Source organism: Meles meles, chromosome 4 (assembly GCF_922984935.1).
Source record: "Meles meles chromosome 4, mMelMel3.1 paternal haplotype, whole genome shotgun sequence".
NCBI lineage: Eukaryota > Metazoa > Chordata > Mammalia > Carnivora > Mustelidae > Meles > Meles meles.
Window position 1 is genome coordinate 156,738,308 of NC_060069.1, and position 24,177 is coordinate 156,762,484.

The window sequence follows — 24,177 nt, forward strand, 5'->3', positions numbered from 1 at the left end:
TTTATTCACAGTATTTATAATACTGTTTTCCTTTGGGCTAGGGACCCGTATTAAATTAAATTTTGTTCTACTCCAGTGTTTGAAAAAATTCATTGCTTCTTAGCCAGTGGAAAAAACATGGAGGCTCTATTTCTTTGAAAACATTTTTTTCTGATTGTAAAACTAATAATATAAATTACTATGGAATTTTTTTAAATAAAGGAAAAATAAAAATTATGAATAATTCTATTACCCAGATACAACCACAGTTAATTTTTGGTGTATATTCTTTCAGGCTTTTAAAATTAGATGTGTAAAACATAGGTTTTAAAATTTATAAACTGTGATTTTACTATAATTCAGCTTTGTCATAACCTTTTTCACTCAAAATGCATAGTGAGGATTTTTCATATCCTTGACTACTCAAGAACATGACTTTTATTAGTTGCTTGATAATATTCAGCAGATCTGCACTGGCATTTACCTTGCTAGCTACTGAAAAGCTCATTGTCAAGTTACTTAGAGGGGTTTCCTTGCATGTAGTCTCTGTTTTTTAGTTATGCCATTTTGTATTTAAGTGTTTTAATCCAGGTGGAAAAGCTTTGTTTTTCAATGATTCTCTTTAGTATTCCTAATGGAGAGCAGAGAGTAAATACACATACACCATTCGTGACCTAATGGAAAGGTATCTCTCTTTAGAGAGGTGGTAGAGCCGGAGTTCTACCAATCAGCCAAAACCCTCAACAAGAGGATTCTCCTTCAGACCCTTCTGCTTTTAGAGATTTCTCATTAAAAATGAAGTTTGAGGGGCCCCTGGGTGGCTCAGTGGGTTAAGCAACCGACTCTTGATTTCAGCTCAGGCTGTGATCTCAGAGTCCTGGGATTGAGCCGCTTGTGGGCAGGGAGTCTACTTGAAGATTTTTCTCCCTCTCCCTATGCCCCTCCCCTCACCTGCACTCTTGCGCACACGTGCACTCTCGCTTTTTAAAATAAATATAATCATTAAAAAAAAAAAAGTTTGATGGGAATCTTAAAGTGAAAACAAATCTAATCTGTTACCTTGCAAAACAATATGTGTATTGGGTAGTTTCAGTTGTAGAGATTATCCTAAGGGGAAAGTAGTCATCAAAAAACACTAAGTATTAGAGGAGGAGTCAAGATGGCGGAGAAGTAGCAGCCTGAGACTACATCAGGTAGCAGGAGATCAGCTCGATAGCTTATCTAAACATTGCAAACACCTACAAATCCAACGGGAGAGCGAAGAGAAGAAGAACAGCAACTCTAGAAACAGAAAATCAACCACTTTCTGAAAGGTAGGACTGGCGGAGAAGTGAATCTAAACCGACGGGAAGATAGACCGCGGGGGGAGGGGCCGGCTCCCGGCAAGCGGCGGAGGAACGGAGCACAAAATCAGGACTTTTAAAAGTCTGTTCCACTGAGGGACATTGCTCCAGGGGCTAAACCGGGGTGAAGCCCACGCGGGGCCAGCGTGGCTCCAGGCCCCGCAGGGTCACAGAAGGATCGGGGGTGTCGGAGTGTCGGAGAGCTCGCAGCTATTAGAACGGAGAAGCCGGCTGCCAAGACAGAGCCGAGGACTGAACTCTCAGCTCGGGGTTACCTTGAACTGGTCGCGGGCTGGGTGAGCTCGGAGCGCGGCTAGAGGCTGGGGATACGGGAGTGATTGGGTGCTGTCCTCTGGGGGCGCACTGAGGAGTGGGGCCCCAGGCTCTCGGCTCCTCCGGGCCGGAGACTGGGAGGCCGCCATTTTCATTCCCGTCCTCCGGAACTCTACGGAAAGCGTTCAGGGAACAGAAGCTCCCAAAAGCGAACCCGAGCCGATTACTTAGTCCGGCCGCCGGTAAGGGCGGTGCAATCCCGCCTCGGGCAAAGACACTTGAGAGTCACTACAACAGGCCCCTCCCCCAGAAGATCAACAAAATATCCAGCCAGGACGAAGTTCATCTATCAAGGAGAAAGCAGATTCAATTCCTAAGACAGCAGAGCAATTCCAGAGGAGGAGAAAGCAAAGCACGGAACTCATGGCTTTCTCCCCATGATTCTTTAGTCTTGCGGCTACTTCAATTTTTTTTTCTTTTTTCAATTTTTTATTTTTTTTTTCTTTTTTCAATTTTTTTTTCTTTTTTCTTTTTTCTTCTTCTGCTAAATTTTTTTAAAAACTTTTACCCTTTTCTTTTTTAACGTTTTTTGACTAGTTCATCTAAATATATATATTTTTTCATTCTTTTTTATATTTTTTTATTTGTTTTATTTTTTAAATTTTTTTCTTTTTCTTTTTTTTTTTCTTTTTTTTCAGAACCTGTTTTTTATCCCCTCCCCCCCCCCCCCCCACAATTTGGGGTCTCTTCTGATTTGGTTACAGCGCATTTTTCTGGGGTCTTTGCCACCCTATTAGTAGTTTATTTGCTCCTTCATATCCTCTTATCTGGACAAAATGACAAGGCGGAAAAAATCACCACAAACAAAAGAACAAGAGACAGTACCGAAGGCTAGGGACCTAATCAACACAGACATTGGTACTATGTCAGATCAAGAGTTCAGAATGACGATTCTGAACATTCTAGCCGGGCTCGAAAAAGGCATGGAAGATATTAGAGAAACCCTCTCTGGAGATATTAAAGCCCTTTCTGGAGAAATTAAAGAACTAAAGTCTAACCAAGTTGAAATCAAAAAAGCTATTAATGAGGTGCAATCAAAAATGGAGGCTCTCACTGCTAGGATCAATGAGGCAGAAGAAAGAATTAGTGATATAGAAGACCAAATGACAGAGAATAAAGAAGCCAAGCAAAAGAGGGACAAACAGCTACTGGACCATGAGGGGAGAATTCGAGAGATAAGTGACACCATAAGACGAAACAACATTAGAATAATTGGGATTCCAGAAGAAGAAGAAACAGAGAGGGGAGCAGAGGGTCTATTGGAGAGAATCATTGGAGAGAATTTCCCTAATATGGCAAAGGGAACAAGCATTAAAATCCAGGAGATGCAGAGAACCCCCCTCAAAGTCAACAAGAATAGGTCCACACCCCGTCACCTAATAGTAAAATTTACAAGTCTTAGTGACAAAGAGAAAATCCTGAAAGCAGCCCGAGAAAAGAAATCAGTAACATACAATGGTAAAAATATTAGATTGGCGGCAGACTTATCCACAGAGACCTGGCAGGCCAGAAAGAGCTGGCATGATATATTCAGAGCTCTCAACGAGAAAAACATGCAGCCAAGAATACTCTATCCAGCTAGGCTATCATTGAAAATAGAAGGAGAGATCAAAAGCTTCCAGGACAAACAAAAACTGAAAGAATTTGCAAACACCAAACCAGCTCTCCAGGAAATATTGAAAGGGGTCCTCTAAGCAAAGAGAGAGCCTAAAAGTAGTAGATCAGAAAGGTACAGAGACAATATACAGTAACAGTCACCTTACAGGCTACTAATGGCACTAAATTCATATCTCTCAATAGTTACCCTGAATGTTAATGGGCTAAATGCCCCAATCAAAAGACACAGGCTATCAGAATGGATAAAAAAACAAAACCCATCAGTATGTTGCCTACAAGAAACTCATTTTAGACGCGAAGACACCTCCAGATTGAAAGTGAGGGGGTGGAAAACAATTTACCATGCTAATGGGCATCAGAAGAAAGCTGGGGTGGCAATCCTTATATCAGATCAATTAGATTTTAAGCCAAAGACTATAATAAGAGATGAGGAAGGACACTATATCCTACTCAAAGGGTCTGTCCAACAAGAAGATCTAACAATTTTAAATATCTATGCCCCTAACGTGGGAGCAGCCAACTATATCAACCAATTAATAACAAAATCAAAGAAACACATCAATAATAATACAATAATAGTAGGGGACTTTAACACGCCCCTCACTGAAATGGACAGATCATCCAAGCAAAAGATCAACAAGGAAATAAAGGCCTTAAATGACACACTGGACCAGATGGACATCACAGATATATTCAGAACATTTCATCCCAAAGCAACAGAATACACATTCTTCTCTAGTGCACATGGAACCTTCTCCAGAATAGATCACATCCTGGGTCACAAATCAGGTCTCAACCGGTATCAAAAGATTAGGATTATTCCCTGCATATTTTCAGACCACAATGCTCTGAAGCTAGAACTCAATCACAAGAGGAAAGCTGGAAAGAACCCAAATACATGGAGACTAAACAGCATCCTTCTAAAGAATGAATGGGTCAACCAGGAAATTAAAGAAGAATTGAAAAAATTCATGGAAACAAATGATAATGAAAACACAACAGTTCAAAATCTGTGGGACACAGCAAAGGCAGTCCTGAGAGGAAAATATATAGCGGTACAAGCCTTTCTCAAGAAACAAGAAAGGTCTCAAGTACACAACCTAACCCTACGTGTAAAGGAGCTGGAGAAAGAACAAGAAAGAAACCCTAAACCCAGCAGGAGAAGAGAAATCATAAAGATCAGAGCAGAAATCAATGAAATAGAAACCAAAAAAACAATAGAAAAAATCAATGAAACTAGGAGCTGGTTCTTTGAAAGAATCAATAGGATTGATAAACCCCTGGCCATACTCATCAAAAAGAAAAGAGAAAGGACCCAAATCAATAAAATCATGAATGAAAGAGGAGAGATCACAACTAACACCAAAGAAATACAGACAATTATAAGAACATACTATGAACAACTCTACGCCAACAAATTGGCCAATCTGGAAGAAATGGATGCATTCCTAGAGACATATAAACTACCACAACTGAACCAGGAAGAAATAGAAAACCTGAACAGGCCCATAACCAGTAAGGAGATTGAAACAGTCATCAAAAATCTCCAAACAAACAAAAGCCCAGGGCCAGACGGCTTCCCAAGGGAATTCTACCAAACATTTAAAGAAGAACTCATTCCTATTCTCCTGAAACTGTTCCAAAAAATAGAAATGGAAGGAAAACTTCCAAACTCATTCTATGAGGCCAGCATCACCTTGATCCCAAAACCAGACAAGGATCCCACCAAAAAAGAGAACTACAGACCAATATCCTTGATGAACACAGACGCAAAAATTCTCGCCAAAATACTAGCCAATAGGATTCAACAGTACATTAAAAGGATTATTCACCACGATCAAGTGGGATTTATTCCAGGGCTGCAGGGTTGGTTCAACATCCGCAAATCAATCAATGTGATAGAACACATTAATAAAAGAAAGAACAAGAACCATATGATACTCTCAATAGATGCTGAAAAAGCATTTGACAAAGTACAGCATCCCTTCCTGATCAAAACTCTTCAAAGTGTAGGGATAGAGGGCACATACCTCAATATTATCAAAGCCATCTATGAAAAACCCACCGCAAATATCATTCTCAATGGAGAAAAACTGAAAGCTTTTCCATTAAGGTCAGGAACACGGCAGGGATGTCCATTATCACCACTGCTATTCAACATAGTATTAGAAGTCCTAGCCTCAGCAATCAGACAACAAAAAGAAATTAAAGGCATCCAAATTGGTAAAGAAGAAGTCAAACTATCACTCTTCGCAGATGATATGATACTATATGTGGAAAACCCAAAAGATTCCACTCCAAAACTGCTAGAACTTGTCCAGGAATTCAGTAAAGTGTCAGGATATAAAATCAATGCACAGAAATCAGTTGCATTTCTGTACACCAACAACAAGACTGAAGAAAGAGAAATTAAGGAGTCAATCCCATTCACAATTGTACCCAAAACTATAAGATACCTAGGAATAAACCTAACCAAAGAGACTAAGAATCTATACACAGAAAATTATAAAGTACTCATGAAAGAAATTGAGGAAGACACAAAAAAATGGAAAAATGTTCCATGCTCCTGGATTGGAAGAATAAATATTGTGAAAATGTCTATGCTACCTAAAGCAATCTACACATTTAATGCAATCCCTATCAAAATACCATCCATTTTTTTCAAAGAAATGGAACAAATAATCCTAAAATTTATATGGAACCAGAAAAGACCTCGAATAGCCAAAGGAATATTGAAGAACAAAGTCAAAGTTGGTGGCATCACAATTCCGGACTTCAAGCTCTATTACAAAGCTGTCATCATCAAGACAGCATGGTACTGGCACAAAAACAGACACATAGACCAGTGGAACAGAATAGAGAGCCCAGAAATCGACCCTCAACTCTATGGTCAACTAATCTTCGACAAAGCAGGAAAGAATGTCCAATGGAAAAAAGACAGCCTCTTCAATAAATGGTGCTGGGAAAATTGGACAGCCACATGCAGAAAAATGAAATTGGACTACTTCTTACACCACACACGAAAATAGACTCCAAATGGATGAAGGACCTCAATGTGAGAAAGGAATCCATCAAAATCCTTGAGGAGAACGCAGGCAGCAACCTCTTCGACCTCAGCCGCAGCAACATCTTCCTAGGAACAACGGCAAAGGCAAGGGAAGCAAGGGCGAAAATGAACTGTTGGGATTTCATCAAGATCAAAAGCTTTTGCACAGCAAAGGAAACAGTTAACAAAACCAAAAGACAGCTGACAGAATGGGAGAAGATATTTGCAAACGACATATCAGATAAAGGGCTAGTATCCAAAATCTATAAGGAACTTAGCAAACTCAACACCCAAAGAACAAACAATCCAATCAAGAAATGGGCAGAGGACATGAACAGACATTTCTGCAAAGAAGACATCCAGATGGCCAACAGACACATGAAAAAGTGCTCCACGTCACTCGGCATCAGGGAAATACAAATCAAAACCACAATGAGATATCACCTCACACCAGTCAGAATGGCTAAAATTAACAAGTCAGGAAATGACAGATGCTGGAGAGGATGTGGAGAAAGGGGAACCCTCCTCCACTGTTGGTGGGAATGCAAGCTGGTGCAACCACTCTGGAAAACAGCATGGAGGTTCCTCAAAATGTTGAAAATAGAACTACCCTATGACCCAGCAATTGCACTACTGGGTATTTACCCTAAAGATACAAACATAGTGATCCGAAGGGGCACGTGTACCCGAATGTTTATAGCAGCAATGTCTACAATAGCCAGACTATGGAAAGAACCTAGATGTCCATCAACAGATGAATGGATCAAGAAGATGTGGTATATATACACAATGGAATACTATGCAGCCATCAAAAGAAATGAAATCTTGCCATTTGCGACGACGTGGATGGAACTAGAGCGTATCATGCTTAGTGAAATAAGTCAATCGGAGAAAGACAACTATCATATGATCTCCCTGATATGAGGACATGGAGAAGCAACATGGGGGGGTAGGGGGATAGGAGAAGAATAAATGAAACAAGATGGGATTGGGAGGGAGACAAACCATAAATGACTCTTAATCTCACAAAACAAACTGGGGGTTGCTGGGGGGAGGTGGGATTGGGAGAGGGGGTGCGGGCTATGGACATTGGGGAGGGGAGGCGAACCATAAGAGACTATGGACTCTGAAAAACAACCTGAGGGTTTTGAAGGGTCAGGGGTGGGAGGTTGGGGGAACAGGTGGTGGGTGATGGGGAGGGCACGTTTTGCATGGAGCACTGGGTGTTGTGCAAAAAGAATGAATACTGTTACGCTGAAAAAGAAATAAATAAATAAAAAGGGGAAAAAAAATAAAAAAAAAAAAAACACTAAGTATTAAAAAAAAAACAAAAAACACTAAGTATTTAAAGTAACATTGCTGACGAAAAGTAGTGGCATTTGGTCTTCAACCTTCAGAGTATCAGTTACTTTGAGTAGATGTTAATCATTTGCAAAAATAGTCCTATGTCTTTATCTCGAGCAGCATCTGTACATAAAGTGGTTTCTTTTGCTTCAAAGAAATGGTGTTTTTAACCTCCCCCCAAAATAAGTTGTCTTTCTGGTTAGCGTTAATTTCCTAAGAAAGTCCCTTTGGAGATTTTTGCTCTTGAAAAAGCAAATCTTTTTGGTGATGTGTGTTATGTGTCTTTCTTGCTAGTTAATGTCACTGTTACAGACTGAAGATCAAATCCAAATGGAAGAGTAAGGCTCTTTGAGGCTGACCCCAGAATGGGGAAAAAAGTAGCCCCAGAACTGAAGGGAGTCCCAATCCAGAACTGGAGCTAGATTAAGGGATTGCCCCATTAATGTGTGTCTAATCTTACTGGTTTATTGATCAGACAGAATTAATTTCAGTACCTCTAAATCATAGTCTATTCTTAAACAGAAAAATGTTAAGTTTTACTATATGGAAATTCCATAGGATCTTAGTGAAATTTTATGTCTTCTCATTTGACATTCTTATATAATAAATTTTCTTTTCATTACTTTTAAAATAGATTGTGTAATTATATAATTGAAATTTATAAAGTAACTTTTTAATCTTTTTGGTTTTCAAAAAAATTTTTAAGGATTATTTTCCAAGGGGTAAACAATATTTTGCTTTCAGAGTATCATTAATTGCAGTTAGCTTGTGTCAGATTTAATATGAATGTAATATGTTTGTTAAGGAGCTGTTGAGATCAGTCAGCAAAATAGTATTTTGCTTTGGGAGAATTTGGGGAAAAATATTTTTTTCAAATGAACATGTATAAGTACTTCCTTATAACATGTAAACATAATTTTTTCCAAGTTATTTCTCTCAGTTGTTGGAGGAGCATGGTCCGTTGGACATGAGTAATAAAATGTTCTCTGAAGAATATGAATTCTTCCCAGAAGAAACTCGACAGATACTAGAAAAAGCCGGAGGTTTGAAGTCTTTTCTCCTGGGATGTCCTCGTTTTGTTGTGATTGACAACTGTATTGCACTGAAGAAAGTTGCATTGCGGCTCAAGAAAAAGAGAAAGAAGAAAAACATTAAGACAAAAGTGGAAGAAATTTCAAAAACAGGGGAGTATTTACGAGTCAAACTACCACTGAATCCATCTGCTAGGGAATTTAAACCAGATATAAAGTCTAAACCAGTGTCTGATTTATCTTCAGCAGCAGCTTCTGAGGATGTGAAGCCCAAACCTATAGCTGCGAATTCTTCCAAACCAACCTGTGAGGCTGTGAAGCCAAAACCAGTGTCTGATAATTCTTCTAGATCAGTTTCTGAGAATGAGAAGCCCAAAGAGGTCTCTTCTCATTCTCCCAAACCAGTGTCTGAGGATGCAGGTCACAAGCGAATATCCTGTCATTCTCCCAAACCAGCTTCTGAGGATATGAAACCGACCTACTGGACTCAACCCCATTTGGTCACAGGATACTGTACATATCTCCCCTTCCGGGGGTTTGGCATTACCCAGACACCACCAGCATATATAAATGTGTTACCGAGTTTGCCCCAGTACACTAACATTTACACACCCCTGGCCAACGTTTCTTCTGAGTATCAGCTGCAAAGATCAGTGCCAGTGATGCCATCTTTTATAGCCAATGACAGACCAGATGAAAGTGCTGTTGTATATTTTGAGGGTCATCATCTGAATGCTGAGAATGCCCCTGGTAACCAGATTGCCCCAAAAATACAGATCCCTCAGGACTCTTTGCAAGTATCAGTAAAGACACAGCGTAGCACAAATAGTGCTGATACAGCCTTTAGTGAGTGTAACAGATATGATGGTCACCGTGGAAATGCTGCCAACAGGCGGGAAGTAAATCCAGACACTGCCAATGAAGTAACAAATATTCCACGTACACAAGTGGTTGCCATACAGGTAAGACTTAAATAGAAAAAAGTTATCTTAATACTGAAGTTAAATTTTCTTTCTCCTCTTTCATTGCCATTATATTTACTAAAATTCTTTTAAACAATTGACTGCATAATGGTTATGAAATCTTTGGCCTGGAAATGTTTAAAAAATATGAACCCTTTTGTAGGACATGATGGGTAATGCAGAAATAATTTTTGGGTCTAGTAAATAATACACTTCTTTCCTAACCAAGTTTTATACCAGCTGAGAAATAAGATAGAGGAATCAGCAGATGGAGCCAAAACATCACTTTAATAATTAATAATGGCACCATAAGGTGATGTTGTTTGTTTCCATAGTGCTTACATGTCCTAACATTGAAGCCCAACGTTGAAGCATCCGCTCACCCATCCAGTCATAGTAGTGCTGGACCGAGGAAGCCTCCTATCTTGGGGTGCTTGCCCCACAAGACTTACTGCATGGAGAATTAAGGGAAAGGTGCTTTTTGCACAAGCAGCCTAAAAAAGCAGAGTCTGGGCTATATGTGTGACCAGTTTCTCCTACCAAAACAGGAGAGGAGAGTGGGGGAGTTAAAAAAAAATAAAACATAGGTGGAGAGAAATGAGAGATGTAAATAAAAGTTCCTGACAAGGGTAGACTAAATTGACGTTCTCCTGTAGTTCACTCTATAGGGTATGAATTCATTAATGTTTTGTTGGATTATCCCCCTCCTCATTACATTTTCTGTTTTCTAAGAAAGCTTTGAAAAAACATGTTAAGGGGCACCTGGGTGGCTCAGTCGGTTTAGCAGCTGCCTTCGGTTCAAGTCTGATCCCAGGGTCCTGGGATGGAGACCCATGTCGGGCTCCCTGCTCAGCAGGGAGCCAACTTCTCCCTGTGCCCCTCCCCCTGCTCATACTTTCTTGTTTCTACTCACTTTCTCCTACTCTCACAGGCTCTCTCTTTCAAATAAATAAAATCTTAAAAAAGAACTTAAGAGTAATGAACCAAATTCATTTTTGTTTTTACTAATTCTACATATAGCTCTTTCCTATTACAAGTATTTGTAGAAAGTGTACAACATTATTAAAATTGTCACACACAAAAAAACCCTTGAAAAAATTGTGGGCATGTCTTTAAATGTCATTACATGATGGATTTATTTTACTAGAGCAAATGAGATAAATTTGAGTGTTTGTTTTGCCCCAAAGGTGTCTTGGAATGTAACACATCAAGAAGTCAATACTGAGCCATATGATCCTTTTGAGGTGCAACATGTGAGTAAAAATGAATTATCATGACATTTCTCTTGTAAATTTTCATCTGCCTTTTATTCTCCTCTGTTTAAGAGACTGTTCAGAACAAGATCAGAAATAGGTATTTTAAACTATTTCTAATAGATAATTTTGTAATTTACCTTTAGGGAGATATTTTACAGATTGAGAAGGAGTACCAGGTTTTACAGGAGCAGCTTAAGGAGGCATGCGAAAATTATGAGCAGAGAAAACTCAAGGGCTCAGAAGAGACCAGGGATCTGGAAGAAAAGTTGAAAAGGAACATAGAAGAAAACAAGGTAACCCTGTCTGAAACTTCGCTGTAGTAGCATGTGGCATGATCAACAGCATTGTTGGCTGAACAGAGGATTTTTTGTTAATGATGCCTATTTAAATTTCTCTGTGACATATTAAAGTGGCAGTGTTTTTGCAGTGTTTCAGAACTTCTACGTGTTGCTATTTAAGAAAAGGGCTGTGAATCTGGGTTTTCATTTATTTATAGTTCAGTTTGTTTCATTAACTAAACCGGTTTTGTGGTGACTTAAATTTTGAGTTAATCCTTGCTTATACTGAGATATAGCATTAGTGGTTCATAGTGGAAGTCTTGGGGTCAGACCGACCAGGTTCGGATGAAGCCGGGTTCCATGCTAGTCTCATCCGGGGCAAGTTATCTAACTTCTTTGTGCTTTCATTTCTTATTTGAAAAATTTGGGTGATAATAGTTCCCATTTCGTGGGGTTAGATTAATACTTGTAAAGTTCTTAAAACTGCCTGGTGCATAACAGGGGGCTCTGTGATTATTGCCTGACATTGTTACTACTATTCCTACTACTGTCTTCACCTTACAATTAAGGAAGTGTGAGAATAACACATGGAGCTTAGGCATATTAGATCTGTGAAACCACTTAGACCACATTGTTTGAGTCTACTGGTCTTGAGTTCCATTAGCTAAGATAGATTACAGTTATATGTAACTGGCTGTTGGAGTAATACTAATTAGTGGCAAGGCCAGATTAAATTGGTAGGGAAATGGAATTACAGATATAAGGGAATCATAGTGTGTTCTTTTTTAAAACTGAGGTCTTTTGTGTAGATGTAATAAAGGGATGTTAGTTAATTTAAGAAAGGAAGGATTTAACTTCTGTGGCAAGCAGTGTCTAACATATAGAATTGCTGATTCACTATCTTGTATACCTAAAACGAATACAACATGTGTGTCCGCTGCACTTAAGTTAAAAACAAAAAAGGAAGAATTTGTTCCAGAAGTCTGGTCAGTAGCTGGGGTATCATGTTAAATAGAAGAAAGTTTGCTGAGGTAGCACCTTAATAAGAAAATTCATTTATTGAGATTTAAGTACAGAAAAGGGTCAGTTTGTAAAGGTAACTGTTACAACATTCCTATTATAATAGTTATAACATTCCTGTATAACTTGTTTTTACTTGGGATGGGACTGGTGAGATTTGAAGGATGGGAGGAATTAGAAGGAACCAGACTTTCTGATCAGTTGCCTGGTTGAATGAGATCTTCCTAATTGGGAGAAGAGAAAATAAGCAAAAATAAAACCCTGCATGGTGACTGTAGAACACTAATAAGCTACCTGGGGGGCTTAACAAAATACAATATCTTTATAAACTTTCTGTTGCCTTAGTAAAGTTCAGTTTTACTAAGTTTGTATAAGAATGCCTGTGGGAAAAAAAAAAAAAAAAAAAGAATGCCTGTGGCCACCCGATGAAGTGAGGAGAGCAGATTTTCAGACTGCCGCTGAAGGTGGGCGTCTGATGAGTGAGGTTTCCTTCCCTCTGGCAGAGATTTGTCTAGCTTTATAAACTGCTGGTCTGACTGGGTCCTGTATTTGTGCGGTTTATCAAGGCATCTTCGTACACTTCTACACTTGACCAAGAAATTCACAGTTAATCAGGTGTCCAGGGTAGAGGGCTGCTAAGGAGTCACAGCTCTGACTGGGACTGGGCTTCTGATGCATTTTCTTTCTTTTTCTTTTTAATGTGTTTATTTGACAGACAGAGATGACGAGTAAGCAGAGAGGCAGGCAGAGAGAGAGGGGAAAGCATGCTCCCCGCCGAGTATGGAGCCCGATGCGGGGCTCGATCCCAGGACCCTGGGATCATGACCAGAGCTGAAGGCAGAGGCTTTAACCCACTGAGCCACCCAGGTGCCCCCTGATGCGTTTTCTTTACCTTCACTGAGGCTCTGGGTCTGCTTTCAGGTGGAGGTTCTTAAGCATGTAGTCAGTCTGTTTTTAAAAAGAGCCATTATTTGGTCCTCAAATTTCAGGCCTACTAAGTTGTTACACTTCCCATATAAATTATGATATCAGGATAAGTTGCTCATCTGAGTTTTTAGGTGGTTGTCCACATAAGAGCAGATGAGATGGAGCTGCGGCCATTTCTTTATTAATCATGATTATGTTCATAATTAGCTTGTGGAGGAATCTTTTATAAACATAAAAAGAAATTTGGGGCTTTTATTGATCTTTCCCTGGCCTTTGATTCTCTAGTCACTGAGGTTATCAGATAATACCTTTACTTGAAAATTGCTTGATACGACATACTGAATGTATTAGATGCAGCATTCCTTCACACTGTAGAGAAGAGATAGGCAAGCCCAGGCCTCAGTCAGGCTGCCTAGGTTGAACTTCAGCATTACCATCTAATACCTTTGTGATCTTAGTTTACTCAATCTCTTTGACCCTCAGTTTCCTCATTAGTAACACAGCCTCTACTTCATAGGTTTGTGAGACTCACAGGGGTGGTTGGAAAAGGGTGGGGTTGTCCAGAGAAACTAGTATAGTAGAAGGAAGAATTGTCCCACTTAACATCCACTCAGGCCCCTACTGAGAAAAACTGTTTACAAAGCAGTTGAAGAGTGCTTAGCACATAAAAAGCACCAATAAAAATCTGAGCTAACTGTTTTAAATAGATATGAACAGACACTTCTCCAATGAGGACATACAAATGGCTATCAGACACAAGAAAAAATGCTCATCATCACTAGCCATCGGGGAGATTCAAATTAAAACCTCATTGAGATATCACCTTACACCAGTTAGAATGGCCAAAATTAGCAAGACAGGAAACAATGTGTGTTGGAGAGGTTATGGAGAAAGGGGAACCCTCTTACACTGTTGGTAGGAATGCAAGTTGGTGCAGCCACTTTGGAGAACAGTGTGGAGATTCCTCAAGAAATTAAAAATAGAGCTTCCCTATGACCCTGCAATTGCACTGCTGGGTATTTACCCCAAAGATACAGATGTAGTGAAAAGAAGAGCCTTCTGTACCCCAATGTTTATACCAGCAATGGCCACAGTTGCCAAACTGTGGAAAGAGCCAAGATGCCCTTCAACGGACGAATGGATAAGGAAGATGTGGTCCATATACACGATGGAGTATTATGTCTCCATCAGAAAGGACGAATACCCAACTTTTATAGCAACATGGACGGGACTGGAAGAGATTATGCTGAGCGAAATAAGTCAAGCAGAGAGAGTCAAGTATCATATGGTTTCACTTATTTGTAGAGCATAACAAAGAATATGGAAGACATGGGGAGATGGAGAGGAGAAGGGAGTTGTGGGAAATTGGAAGGGGAGATGAACCATGAGAGACTACGGACTCTGAAAAACAACCTGAGTGTTTTGAAGGGGCAGGGATGGGAGGTTGGGGAACCAGGTGGTGGGTAATAGGGAGGGCACGTACTGCATGGAGCACTGGGTGTGGTGCAAAAACAATGAGTACTGTTACGCTGAAAATAAATAAATAAATTAAAAACAAAAAAAGAAAAAAAATAGCTAATGGGGTTTCATTATTATGAGCTAGGAAAGGCCTTCATAGATATTTAGGCCAGTTATCTATTCTGTCAGAGGAGAATTCCTATCTAAAGCCAGAGTTTCCTGTTGTTTTTAATGTACCTTTAACTTAAAACTGACAGGTTGTAACTGATTGCAGTATTGACTTGAGGGCATATGTTCTTTTAGTTTATTAAGATAAAATTCACCATTTTAACCATTATAAACTCTGTAACTCAGTGGTTTTCAGTTGACTCACAACATTGTATGACCATTACCACTGTCTTGTTCCAGAACCATTTCATAGCACCAAAAAGAAACCCTGTACCCATTAAGCAATCACTCCTCATCTCCCCTAGGACATGTGTTCTCAAGGTGCTTTAATGAGATTTTCTTATAGCTAAGATAGGTGTTTAAGTTCACTTTGGCTCTAGAAACACAGTCAAAATAATTTTGGCTAGAATAATTTGTGGAGAAGAATTTTGGAACTTTGTCCTATTTTTATATTAAAACAGAATCTTGGGTCCTGCTTGCCAAACATTTCTCAGCCCACATCTGTGTAGTGGTGGGGTTCTCCTATTCAGTCACAATCTTTGCCAGGTTCAGCTTTTTTTTAATCTAACGTTTATGGAGCTCGTTATGTGTCATACTCAATTGTAAATGTTTTGCATGAGTTATTCGATTTCATCTCAAACAATCAGAGTATTACTAATGCTATAGTATAGTACACTAGTATTGTCTCCACTTTACTGTTAAGGAAATGGAGGCAGGATCAGCGAATGCAGCTTGTTCGAAGTCATGCCAGTACTAAGTGGCAGAAGAGTTAGTGAGTGTCAGGCTCTAGGTCCCTTGCTTTTGTCTTCCCTTAAGAGAGTGTCAATTCCACAAGCAGTTGAAAAACATTTCTCAGCACTTTGTGAGCAGGATAGGTGCATCAGTGAATTGTTGCTGTAGAATAATGTGAATAGCAACCGCCTACAAAACCTCAGTGACATAGAACAGTAAACATCAAGGGTGTGAGTCTGTGGGTTAGGTTATCCCATTTGGCTTGGCTGGTCAGCTGGGGCTCTGCTGTTCTTGGCTGTGCTTGCTTTCATATGTGGGGTTACCATATTCTGTGTCTGCTTACATCAGAGAACATCAGGCCTGCACATTCTGTGAAAATTGTTTGATTTTTTGCTAGTATGTTGTTGAGGATATTATCCAGTATTTCATTTGACAAAAGTTATTGGATGCCCCCATACAAATGGCCAACAGAAACATGAAAAATGCTCAATATCACTCGGCATCAGGGTAATACAAATCAAAACCACAATGGGATATCACCTCACAACAGTCAGAATGGCTAAAATTAACAAGTCAGGAAATGACAGATGCTGGCAAGAATTCAGAGAAAGGGGAACCCTCTTACACTGTTGGTGGGAATGCAAGCTGGTACAGCCACTCTGGAAAACAGCATGGAGGTTCTTCAAAAAGTTAAAAAAAAAAAAAAAACAGAGCTACCCTATGACCCAGCAATTGCACCACTAGGTATTTATCCAAAGTATACAAATGTAGTGATTCGAAGGGGCACATGCACTCCAGTGTTTATAGCAGCAATGTCCACAGTAGCCAAACTGTGGAAAGAGCCCAGATGTTCCATCAACAGAGGAATGGATACAGAAGATGGGGGATATATATATGCATTTATATATATATATTTGTATATTTATAATGGAATATTCCTTAGCCATTAAAAAGAATGAAATCTTGCCATTTACAATGACATGGATGGAGCTTAGAGGGTATTATGCTAAGTGAAATAGAGAAGGACATACCGTAGGGCCTCACTCATATGTGGAACTTAAAAAACTGAACAGGTGAATATAGGAGAAGGGAAGGAAGTAAAACAATGAAATCAGAGAGGTGGACAGACCATAAGAGATTCTTAAGTATAGAGGACAACCTGAGGGTTGCTGGAGGGTGAGGGGTGGGGGGATGGGGTAACTGGGTGATGCCTTAATAGGAGTGCACGTGATAGAATGAGCACTGAGTGTTGTATGGAGCTGATGAATCACTAAATTCGATCTCTGAAACTGAAAGTACAGTATATGTTAACTAAATTGAATTTAAATAAGGAATTAAAAAAAAAATAAGCCAAGCTCTGTGCTGGTCTTCCCGGGACTTTTATGCAGCATCCTCTTTATGAGACCCTAAGAAGTCATTTCTCTCTGCTTTCACTACCTGGGCTTCTCTGTGCAGCAGATTTGTTTTTTTTGTTTTTTATTTTTTTAAAGATTTTGTTTATTTATTTGACAGACAAAGATCACAAGTAGGCAGAGAGGTAGGCAGAGAGAGAGGAAGGGAGAGAGGAAGGGAAGCAGGCTCCCCACGGAGCAGGGAGCCCAATGCGGGGCTCGATCCCAGGACCCTGAGATCATGACCTGAGCCGAAGGCAGAGGCTTAACCCACTGAGCCACCCAGGTGCCCCAGCAGATTTGTTTTTATTTTGTGGCTGTAGCTCACTGTATTTCTTCTGACTTTATCTGACAGAAGGGTTTTAAGCTATTTCTAAAGAATGGTTAGAGCCTTATGCCACTCATTTTCTTTTTTAAGATTTTTATTTATTTATTTATTTTGAAGATAGGGAGAGTGCACACACGCAAGTGGCGGAAGGGGTAGGGGGGAGGGAAAGAGAATCTTCAGCAGACTCTGCACTTTGTGTAGAGCCTGACACAGGGCTGATCCCATAACCCAAGATAATGACCTGAACTGAAACCAAAGTCAGCTGTCCAGTCGACTGAACCACCCAGGTTCCCTATGCCATTCATTTTTATATTGTTCTCACTCCTAGGTTTATATTATCATTTTTATCTTTTTATTCTGTTTTCTTTACCAACTTAACAATCTTTCTGTTGTGTCTTTTATTTTTTAAAAAAGATTTTATTTATTTATTTGAGAGAGGTCACCAGCAGTGGGGATGGGTAGAGGGAGAAGCAGACTCCCTGCTGAGCAGGAGCATGACGCAGGACTTGATTACAGGACCCTGGGATCATGACTTGAACCAAAGGCAGATGCTTAACAAACTGGGCCACCCAGGTGCCCCTATTTTGTCTTTATAACTATATTTATTTAAACTATATATATATACATATTTATTTAAACTGTATCATTCATATATATATATATATATATATATATGACACACACATACACAGTCAATGGTACCTCAATTGTTTATTTTGGAACAAAGTTGAGGTTTAAGAAAAAGAGGTATGGAAACCAGGTGTTTTCTCATTGAGGAAAAAAGCCATCGGAAACCATTTATGTCAATAAGCTGTGCATATAGAAGAAGCAGTTATGTATAGTCTGTTTGTTTTCTTTTAGTGTTTCAAAGAAAAGGATTCAGATCCTTGTCTTCCATGTAGTCAGAGACAGTCTCTGACAGCTGACCTGCTAGCATTGTGAGGCAACTGTGTCGTTAAAGGGCGGTTAGTTCAGACAGCAGATGAATCATACAGCATCTTCTGTGGCTGAGCTGTGTGGGTGTGGGTGTGTGTGGGTGTGTGTGTGTGTGTAATATTTTGTGCCTTTTAATACTGAACTCCTTTTGGTACTTGTTGCCAAGTAAGTTCTTATGCCCCACTATAACTTTGTGGTTATCATCTCCTGGCCAAGGGGCTAAATCTGAGGTGAACTCGTTGGCTCGTGGGAAGCTCAGCATAGGTGAGAAGCAAGGTCGGCTGGGTTACCAGCAACAGGGCTTGCATATGGACATTGGTCATGGTAATAGAAGTGAACCAGTGCAAGATGGGATTTTGTAAGTGGAGTACACATGGTAGTCACCCCAGTGACAGTAATGATTCAGTGATTCACAGTGTAGCAGTGAGGAAAATGTGAGTAAAACTGTCCCCATGCCAGAAGGAATGTCACTGAAATGTCATCCAACCTCTGCTGCCTAAAAACAGTTGGCCTGTGCATCTCAAAGCCAATGAAATCAACCCTACCCCTGCGGTAGGACTTGGAAGTCTTGAAGGACCTGGACTATTAGCAAATCTGTCACCCAGGAACATCACAGGCCTTGGTGTCTAAGGCTTAAGTGGGAGAAATGTCCTTTCTCTAAGTCAGTGTTGTCTTTGGCTGGAAGACCATCACTTCCCACAGAGTCTGTGTAGGTTGGCCTCAGGTACACCATCCTCTTTGAGGGAGGAAGCCCCCAATTTCTGTATCTGAACCTATATCCTCAGTAACCTGGTCACATTCTCAGCAGTTGTTGATATTAGTAGGGTTTCAAACTGGAAAATATTAAAATTTAAACTTGTTTCTTATAAACATTGCTCTATTCCCCGATTCCCATATTATTAGAAAGGTTAATATAGGGAATGTTTTACTTATAAATGACATGTATTTACAAGCATGTGCCCCACCTCTACCCCTGCCAATATTGAATGGATGACATTTTGAAAAATGACGTAAAACTTTGAGAGAATGTATAGGTTCAGAAGAAGTTTCAGAAAACAGCACCTGCATAAGAAAGCTAACAAGGAAGGCTGGATCTCAACATGGTGTTTTACCTAACCATCTGGGGAAGGGTAACTACTTCTGCTTCAAAATACAGGTTTTCACTTGTGTTTGTCATGCTGCCTGAAATTCTGGTGGTTAGCTCAACCCAAATGCCCCTGTGACCAGCCAGAAACACCGCATGTTTATTCTAAAAAGCGAACAGAAACTATTGGACTTGCCAAATGTATGCAGACTACATTAGATTAGAGAGTCACTGAGCTGAAGAGTGAAGTGTGAACACTTCTAGGCAAGCTGAGGGGATTCTTCGGAATCCGTTCATGTAGTCGGGTGCTCTGGATGCTGAGAGACATGAAGCGAGGAAAGACGTTTAAAGTACGTGCTTGGAAGGTGGGCATGCCCTGGCTCAGGGGTGCTTAAATGAGGGGTCAGGTGACACTTGAAGGTGTTGTGGGAGAAGGGTCCTTGGAGGACGGAATGAATGTCAAAAGAGAAAGCTGCAGACAGACATGAATCTTTTCAAGCAGATTTCAGAGGAGATTCTGCACTTTACTCTTTGCCTTCCCTGCACCACATCTCTGTCTCCAGCACCCAGGGTTAAGACGGTTTTACACAGACTCTTCGTGGTCTAGTGACTTGCGCTGTTAACTCTATAGCCCTCCATGTATCCGGTTTACCATTGTAACCAGGAGCTTCCTGGAAGGAACTGGTGGATGATTAACTGACATTTCTAACATGGCTTTTCATGGGGAAATGCATTCTAAGTGACAAGCAATCAAGTGTTCAGCAGACTTTTGGAATAGGGTGGGAGTTGCCCATATTGAGAAAGTCTGTTTTGAGGAGCATAGCACACTGTGCTAATCTGTGCTAGAATCCAAGTGCCTGTTGTATAGAGAAATATGACTTAGAAGCATGTTGTTCCTTTGTAACTCGTTATGTGGAGAGCTGTTTGAATTCACTGAGTATTTTTATTCCTTTGACTTTTAGTCTCTGTCAAACACTTGTAAATTTCTTCTGTGTCCCATCAAAATGACTGCAGGGTCCGAATTAAGGAATTCTCACATATTTTATTGTTTATTCGTAGATTTATTTAAACATCCGAATCTAGGTTTTTCGTGTCCTAGCTTAGTACATCTTTTGGGCTCTCCTTTTTTGTTAAGGGGATTTTTAGCTATTCTTTGAAAGTAGAAACCTGTCTTTAGTTCTGTCAACCTCTACTTTATGTCTTCTATCCCACTTAGACTCAGTCTCTCATACGTCCTCTTCCTTTAAAGTTTCCTTTATTTCTTTTTATCATTCCTACTGTTACCACCATCATCCTTATTCTCTCTCACTTGGGGTATTGCAGTGAGATTTTAAAAGATTCTCCCTTCAGGGCGTCTAGGTGGCTCAGTCAGTTAAGTGCCAGACTCATGATTTCAACTCAGGTTATGATCTTGGGGTTATGGGATTGAGCCCATGTCTGGGCTCTGTAATCAGCACTGAGTCTGGTTAAAATTCTTTTTCTCCCTCTCCCTATGCTTCTTCCCCGACACGTGCTGTCTCTCTGTCTCTTTCAAGTGAGTAAGTAAGTAAATAAATAAATAAAATATTTTTAAAAAAAGATTTTACCTTCTTCTACCTAGAGTTCTTAACATTAAGGGTTATAATTCATACTGAGCTGTGAAATCAGTTAAAAATGGTGACTGGCATTGTTTTTAGTAATTGAATAGAATAGAAGTATCAGAAAGCATCTTAGTAAAGACAGTTCTCTTTCAATTGTGTGTGTGTACATACATACATATATTACATACACATGCTATGGATCATAATTAAAATGTATTATTTTGGGTCACAGTCAAGAAGATGTGAAGGCCACTGTTTTGGTCTAATGCTTTCATGGGCCTTCTTACCCAATCCTAATCCATCTCTGTCTTTCAGAGCTATTTTTCCAAAACCAGAATCTCATCATCTCACTGCCCTGCTTAAGACTTCACCAGCTCCCTGTGGTCTACAGGGAAAAGTCCACCCTCCTTACATGGCTTATAAGACCTTTCATAATTTGAACCCAAAGCATCTTGGGTACTGTTCTCCCTGCCCTGCCTTCCATATGTCCACCTTGTGTCCCAGCCACATAGTGCCTCTTGCTTTTTTTCAGACATGCTATGCTCTTTTATCCTTCTGGCCATTCCCGCTGCTTGGAATCCACTCTCCACATGGCATCTCATCTTTTTTTTTTTTTTTTTTTTTAGATGTATTTATTTATTTTAGAGAGAGAGAGCCGGAAGGAGGAGGAAAAGGAGAGAAAAACTCAAGCAGACTCCCTACTGAGCACAGAGCCTGACCCGGGGCTATTATCTCATGACCCTGAGAGCAGACCTGAGCTGAAACCAAGAATCAGATGCTTAACTGACTGAGCCACTCCGGTGTCTTGGCATCTCATCTTTAAAGACAGAAATCAGAAATCACTGATTTTGAGAAGCCCTTCTTCAGTACCAGATAGTCTGTCATGCCTCTGTGCCTGTATATTTCATTGCCTCCCCCAGCCTGACTGGGGAGAGTAGGTGAGGGCAGGTGAGGCCCAGGGCTGTGTATGTGCTGCTAAACTGGAGTCCTCGGTTAAGCGAACACCACCACAGTTCTGGTCTTTGGGTGTTTGTTTTTGTTTTGTTTTGTTTTTAAGTAAATCTTCCTATTTATGTACTTTCTAAACATGTTTTTAGATCTCAAAGACAGAATTAGATTGGTTTCTTGAAGATCTGGAAAAGGAAATTAAAAAATGGCAACAGGAGAAAAAAGAAATCCAAGAAAGTCTGAAAGCACTAATGAAGAAGATGAGAAAGGTTTTAAATGCCAGTGAGACGTAAGTAATGGCTTGAAAGGCAGTGATTTTTATTGCTTGGGGGAGGGGGTTGTTAACATTTTTCGGACTATGTCAGGTAAAGTACAAACTTAAATATTGTTTTCATCACATTTTTTAGAACATTCAGTGGGAAATTTTTTTACCTAAAACTTTTCCTAAACTTACCCTGTTGTCAGATAAAATGCGACTATTGGGACTATGAATCTTAGCAAAGCACTGACTTCCTTCTAGTTGGGACACCACCCCTTACTGTGAACATTACCTTTGACCCTTGTTTTTCTTATCGGTAAAGTGAGAGGCTTGGTCTAGATCTAAGGCTCTTTCCTGCACTAGGATTCTGAGATGATTATTTATATTACTTTCATCTTGAATCTTTAAATTATTAAAATTTGGTCTTGTGGTATGAAGGATTTGGTAATGCATACAAGTAAGCACTTGTCAGATGGGCCACATTTGTTTTGAGATTCCCTGTAATCCATTCCTAATCCCTCTCCTCCCTAAAATGTGGTATGTCATATGATTCCTGACCTTAATTGTTACCCACCACCATAATTGTTACCTACACCCAAACCTGGTGGCTTAAATTAGCAGCCATTTTATTTGATCCTCATCTTGGAACTTGGGCTGAGTTCCACTGGGCTGTTATGCTGGTCTTGCCAGTGGTTCCCCATGTGGCTGGGGGCTAGACTCAGCTGGGATGTCCTGGCCTCTTCTCTCCCATTTAGTTTCAGGGTTGTTCCCTTTCCATGTGACTTTTTTTTTTTTTTTTTTTTTTTAAAGATTTATTTATTTGACAGATAGAGATTACAAGTAGGCAGAGAGGCAGGCAGAGAGAGAGAGAGGAGGAAGCAGGCTCCCAGCCAAGCAGAGAGCCCGATGCGGGGCTCGATCCCAGGACCCTGGGATCATGACCTGAGCTGAAGGCAGAGGCTTTAACCCGCTGAGCCACCCAGGTGCCCCTCCATGTGACTTTTATCTGTTGGTCTCTCCATGTGGCATGTGGTCTCCAGCATGGTAGACAGACTTCTTATGTGGTACCAGAAGGCTTCAAGGATATAGGAGTGGAAGCTGCCGTGTCTTCTGAGGGTCTGGGCCCAGAACTGTCAGAGCATCACTTCCACCACATTCTGTTGTTTAAAGCAAGTTGGCAGGTCTGCTTTACATTTTGGGGCATGAAGAATGGGAGGCATGGTTCACTTGGGGCCACACTACCACATCACCGTTCAGGACATTTGTGCTTTTTCCATTAGCCATGCTATATGATCAGACGACTTTTATTATGAGTCTTGCTGGGATTACATTTGGGCAATTTTTAGGTAGTCCTTAAGAGAATGATGACATATAAAACACTGCCTGTGGCCCGTCATTTTGAGTTCGCTCAGAGTAGGGTAGTTCCTTCAACACATTTATGGAAATCATAATGTCTGTAAAGCTCTTTGCAGTATTTCCCCCCTCCTCCCATCATTGTCACTTTCCATGGTTTCAGTTACCCTCAGGCACCCGCAGTCCAGAAGCTCAGATGATCCCCCTTCTGACATGTTGTCGGGGGATCAGTAGTAGCCTAACACTGTCACACACCTCACCTCAGCTCACGTCATCACCAGAAGGGTGAGTTCAGTGCAGTAAGATGTTTTGAGGAAGACCACATTCACATAACTTACATTACAACTCATTGTTATAACTTCTAATTTATTATTACTTATCGTTGTTAATCTCTTACTGTGCCTTATTTACAACTTGAACTTTATCATAGGTGTGTAGGTGCGGTACAGTCTGTGGTTTCATGCGTCCATGGGGCGGTCTTGGAACCTATCGCTCCATGGATAAAGGGGACTGTTATGCCTCTTAATATTTGAGCATTCTGGCAGTCAAGTTATTCAAAACTTCAGGATTACTTATATTTAATATATATTTTTGTATACTCAATTCAAGTTTACTATCAAACTAGATAAAATAAATGAGGCTATTTAAAAATATTTTCTGTACTATCATAAAAATTGTTTCTGTTGCAGAATAAGGTTTTATTTTTTTCACTTTTTTGTGTTTAAAGATAAGTTACAGACTTCTCTATGTGTATTGTTTTTTAAACTTTCCAGATGATTTTTTTATTTCCAGATAAATTTTTTA

The 24,177-nt window shown here is 40.1% G+C and overlaps 1 protein-coding gene across 1 annotated transcript in view; it reads left to right on the top strand.

Annotated features, from left to right (window-relative positions):
• The window catches only part of TTC3 (tetratricopeptide repeat domain 3), a 134,627-nt gene that overhangs the window by 89,697 nt on the left and 20,753 nt on the right, over nt 1-24,177 (top strand). The window contains exons 33-36 of the mRNA XM_046001346.1: nt 8,590-9,655; nt 10,843-10,908; nt 11,055-11,204; nt 21,911-22,050. Of these exons, the coding sequence (XP_045857302.1) occupies nt 8,590-9,655; nt 10,843-10,908; nt 11,055-11,204; nt 21,911-22,050 (1,422 nt within the window). The remainder of the gene's footprint in view (nt 1-8,589; nt 9,656-10,842; nt 10,909-11,054; nt 11,205-21,910; nt 22,051-24,177) is intronic.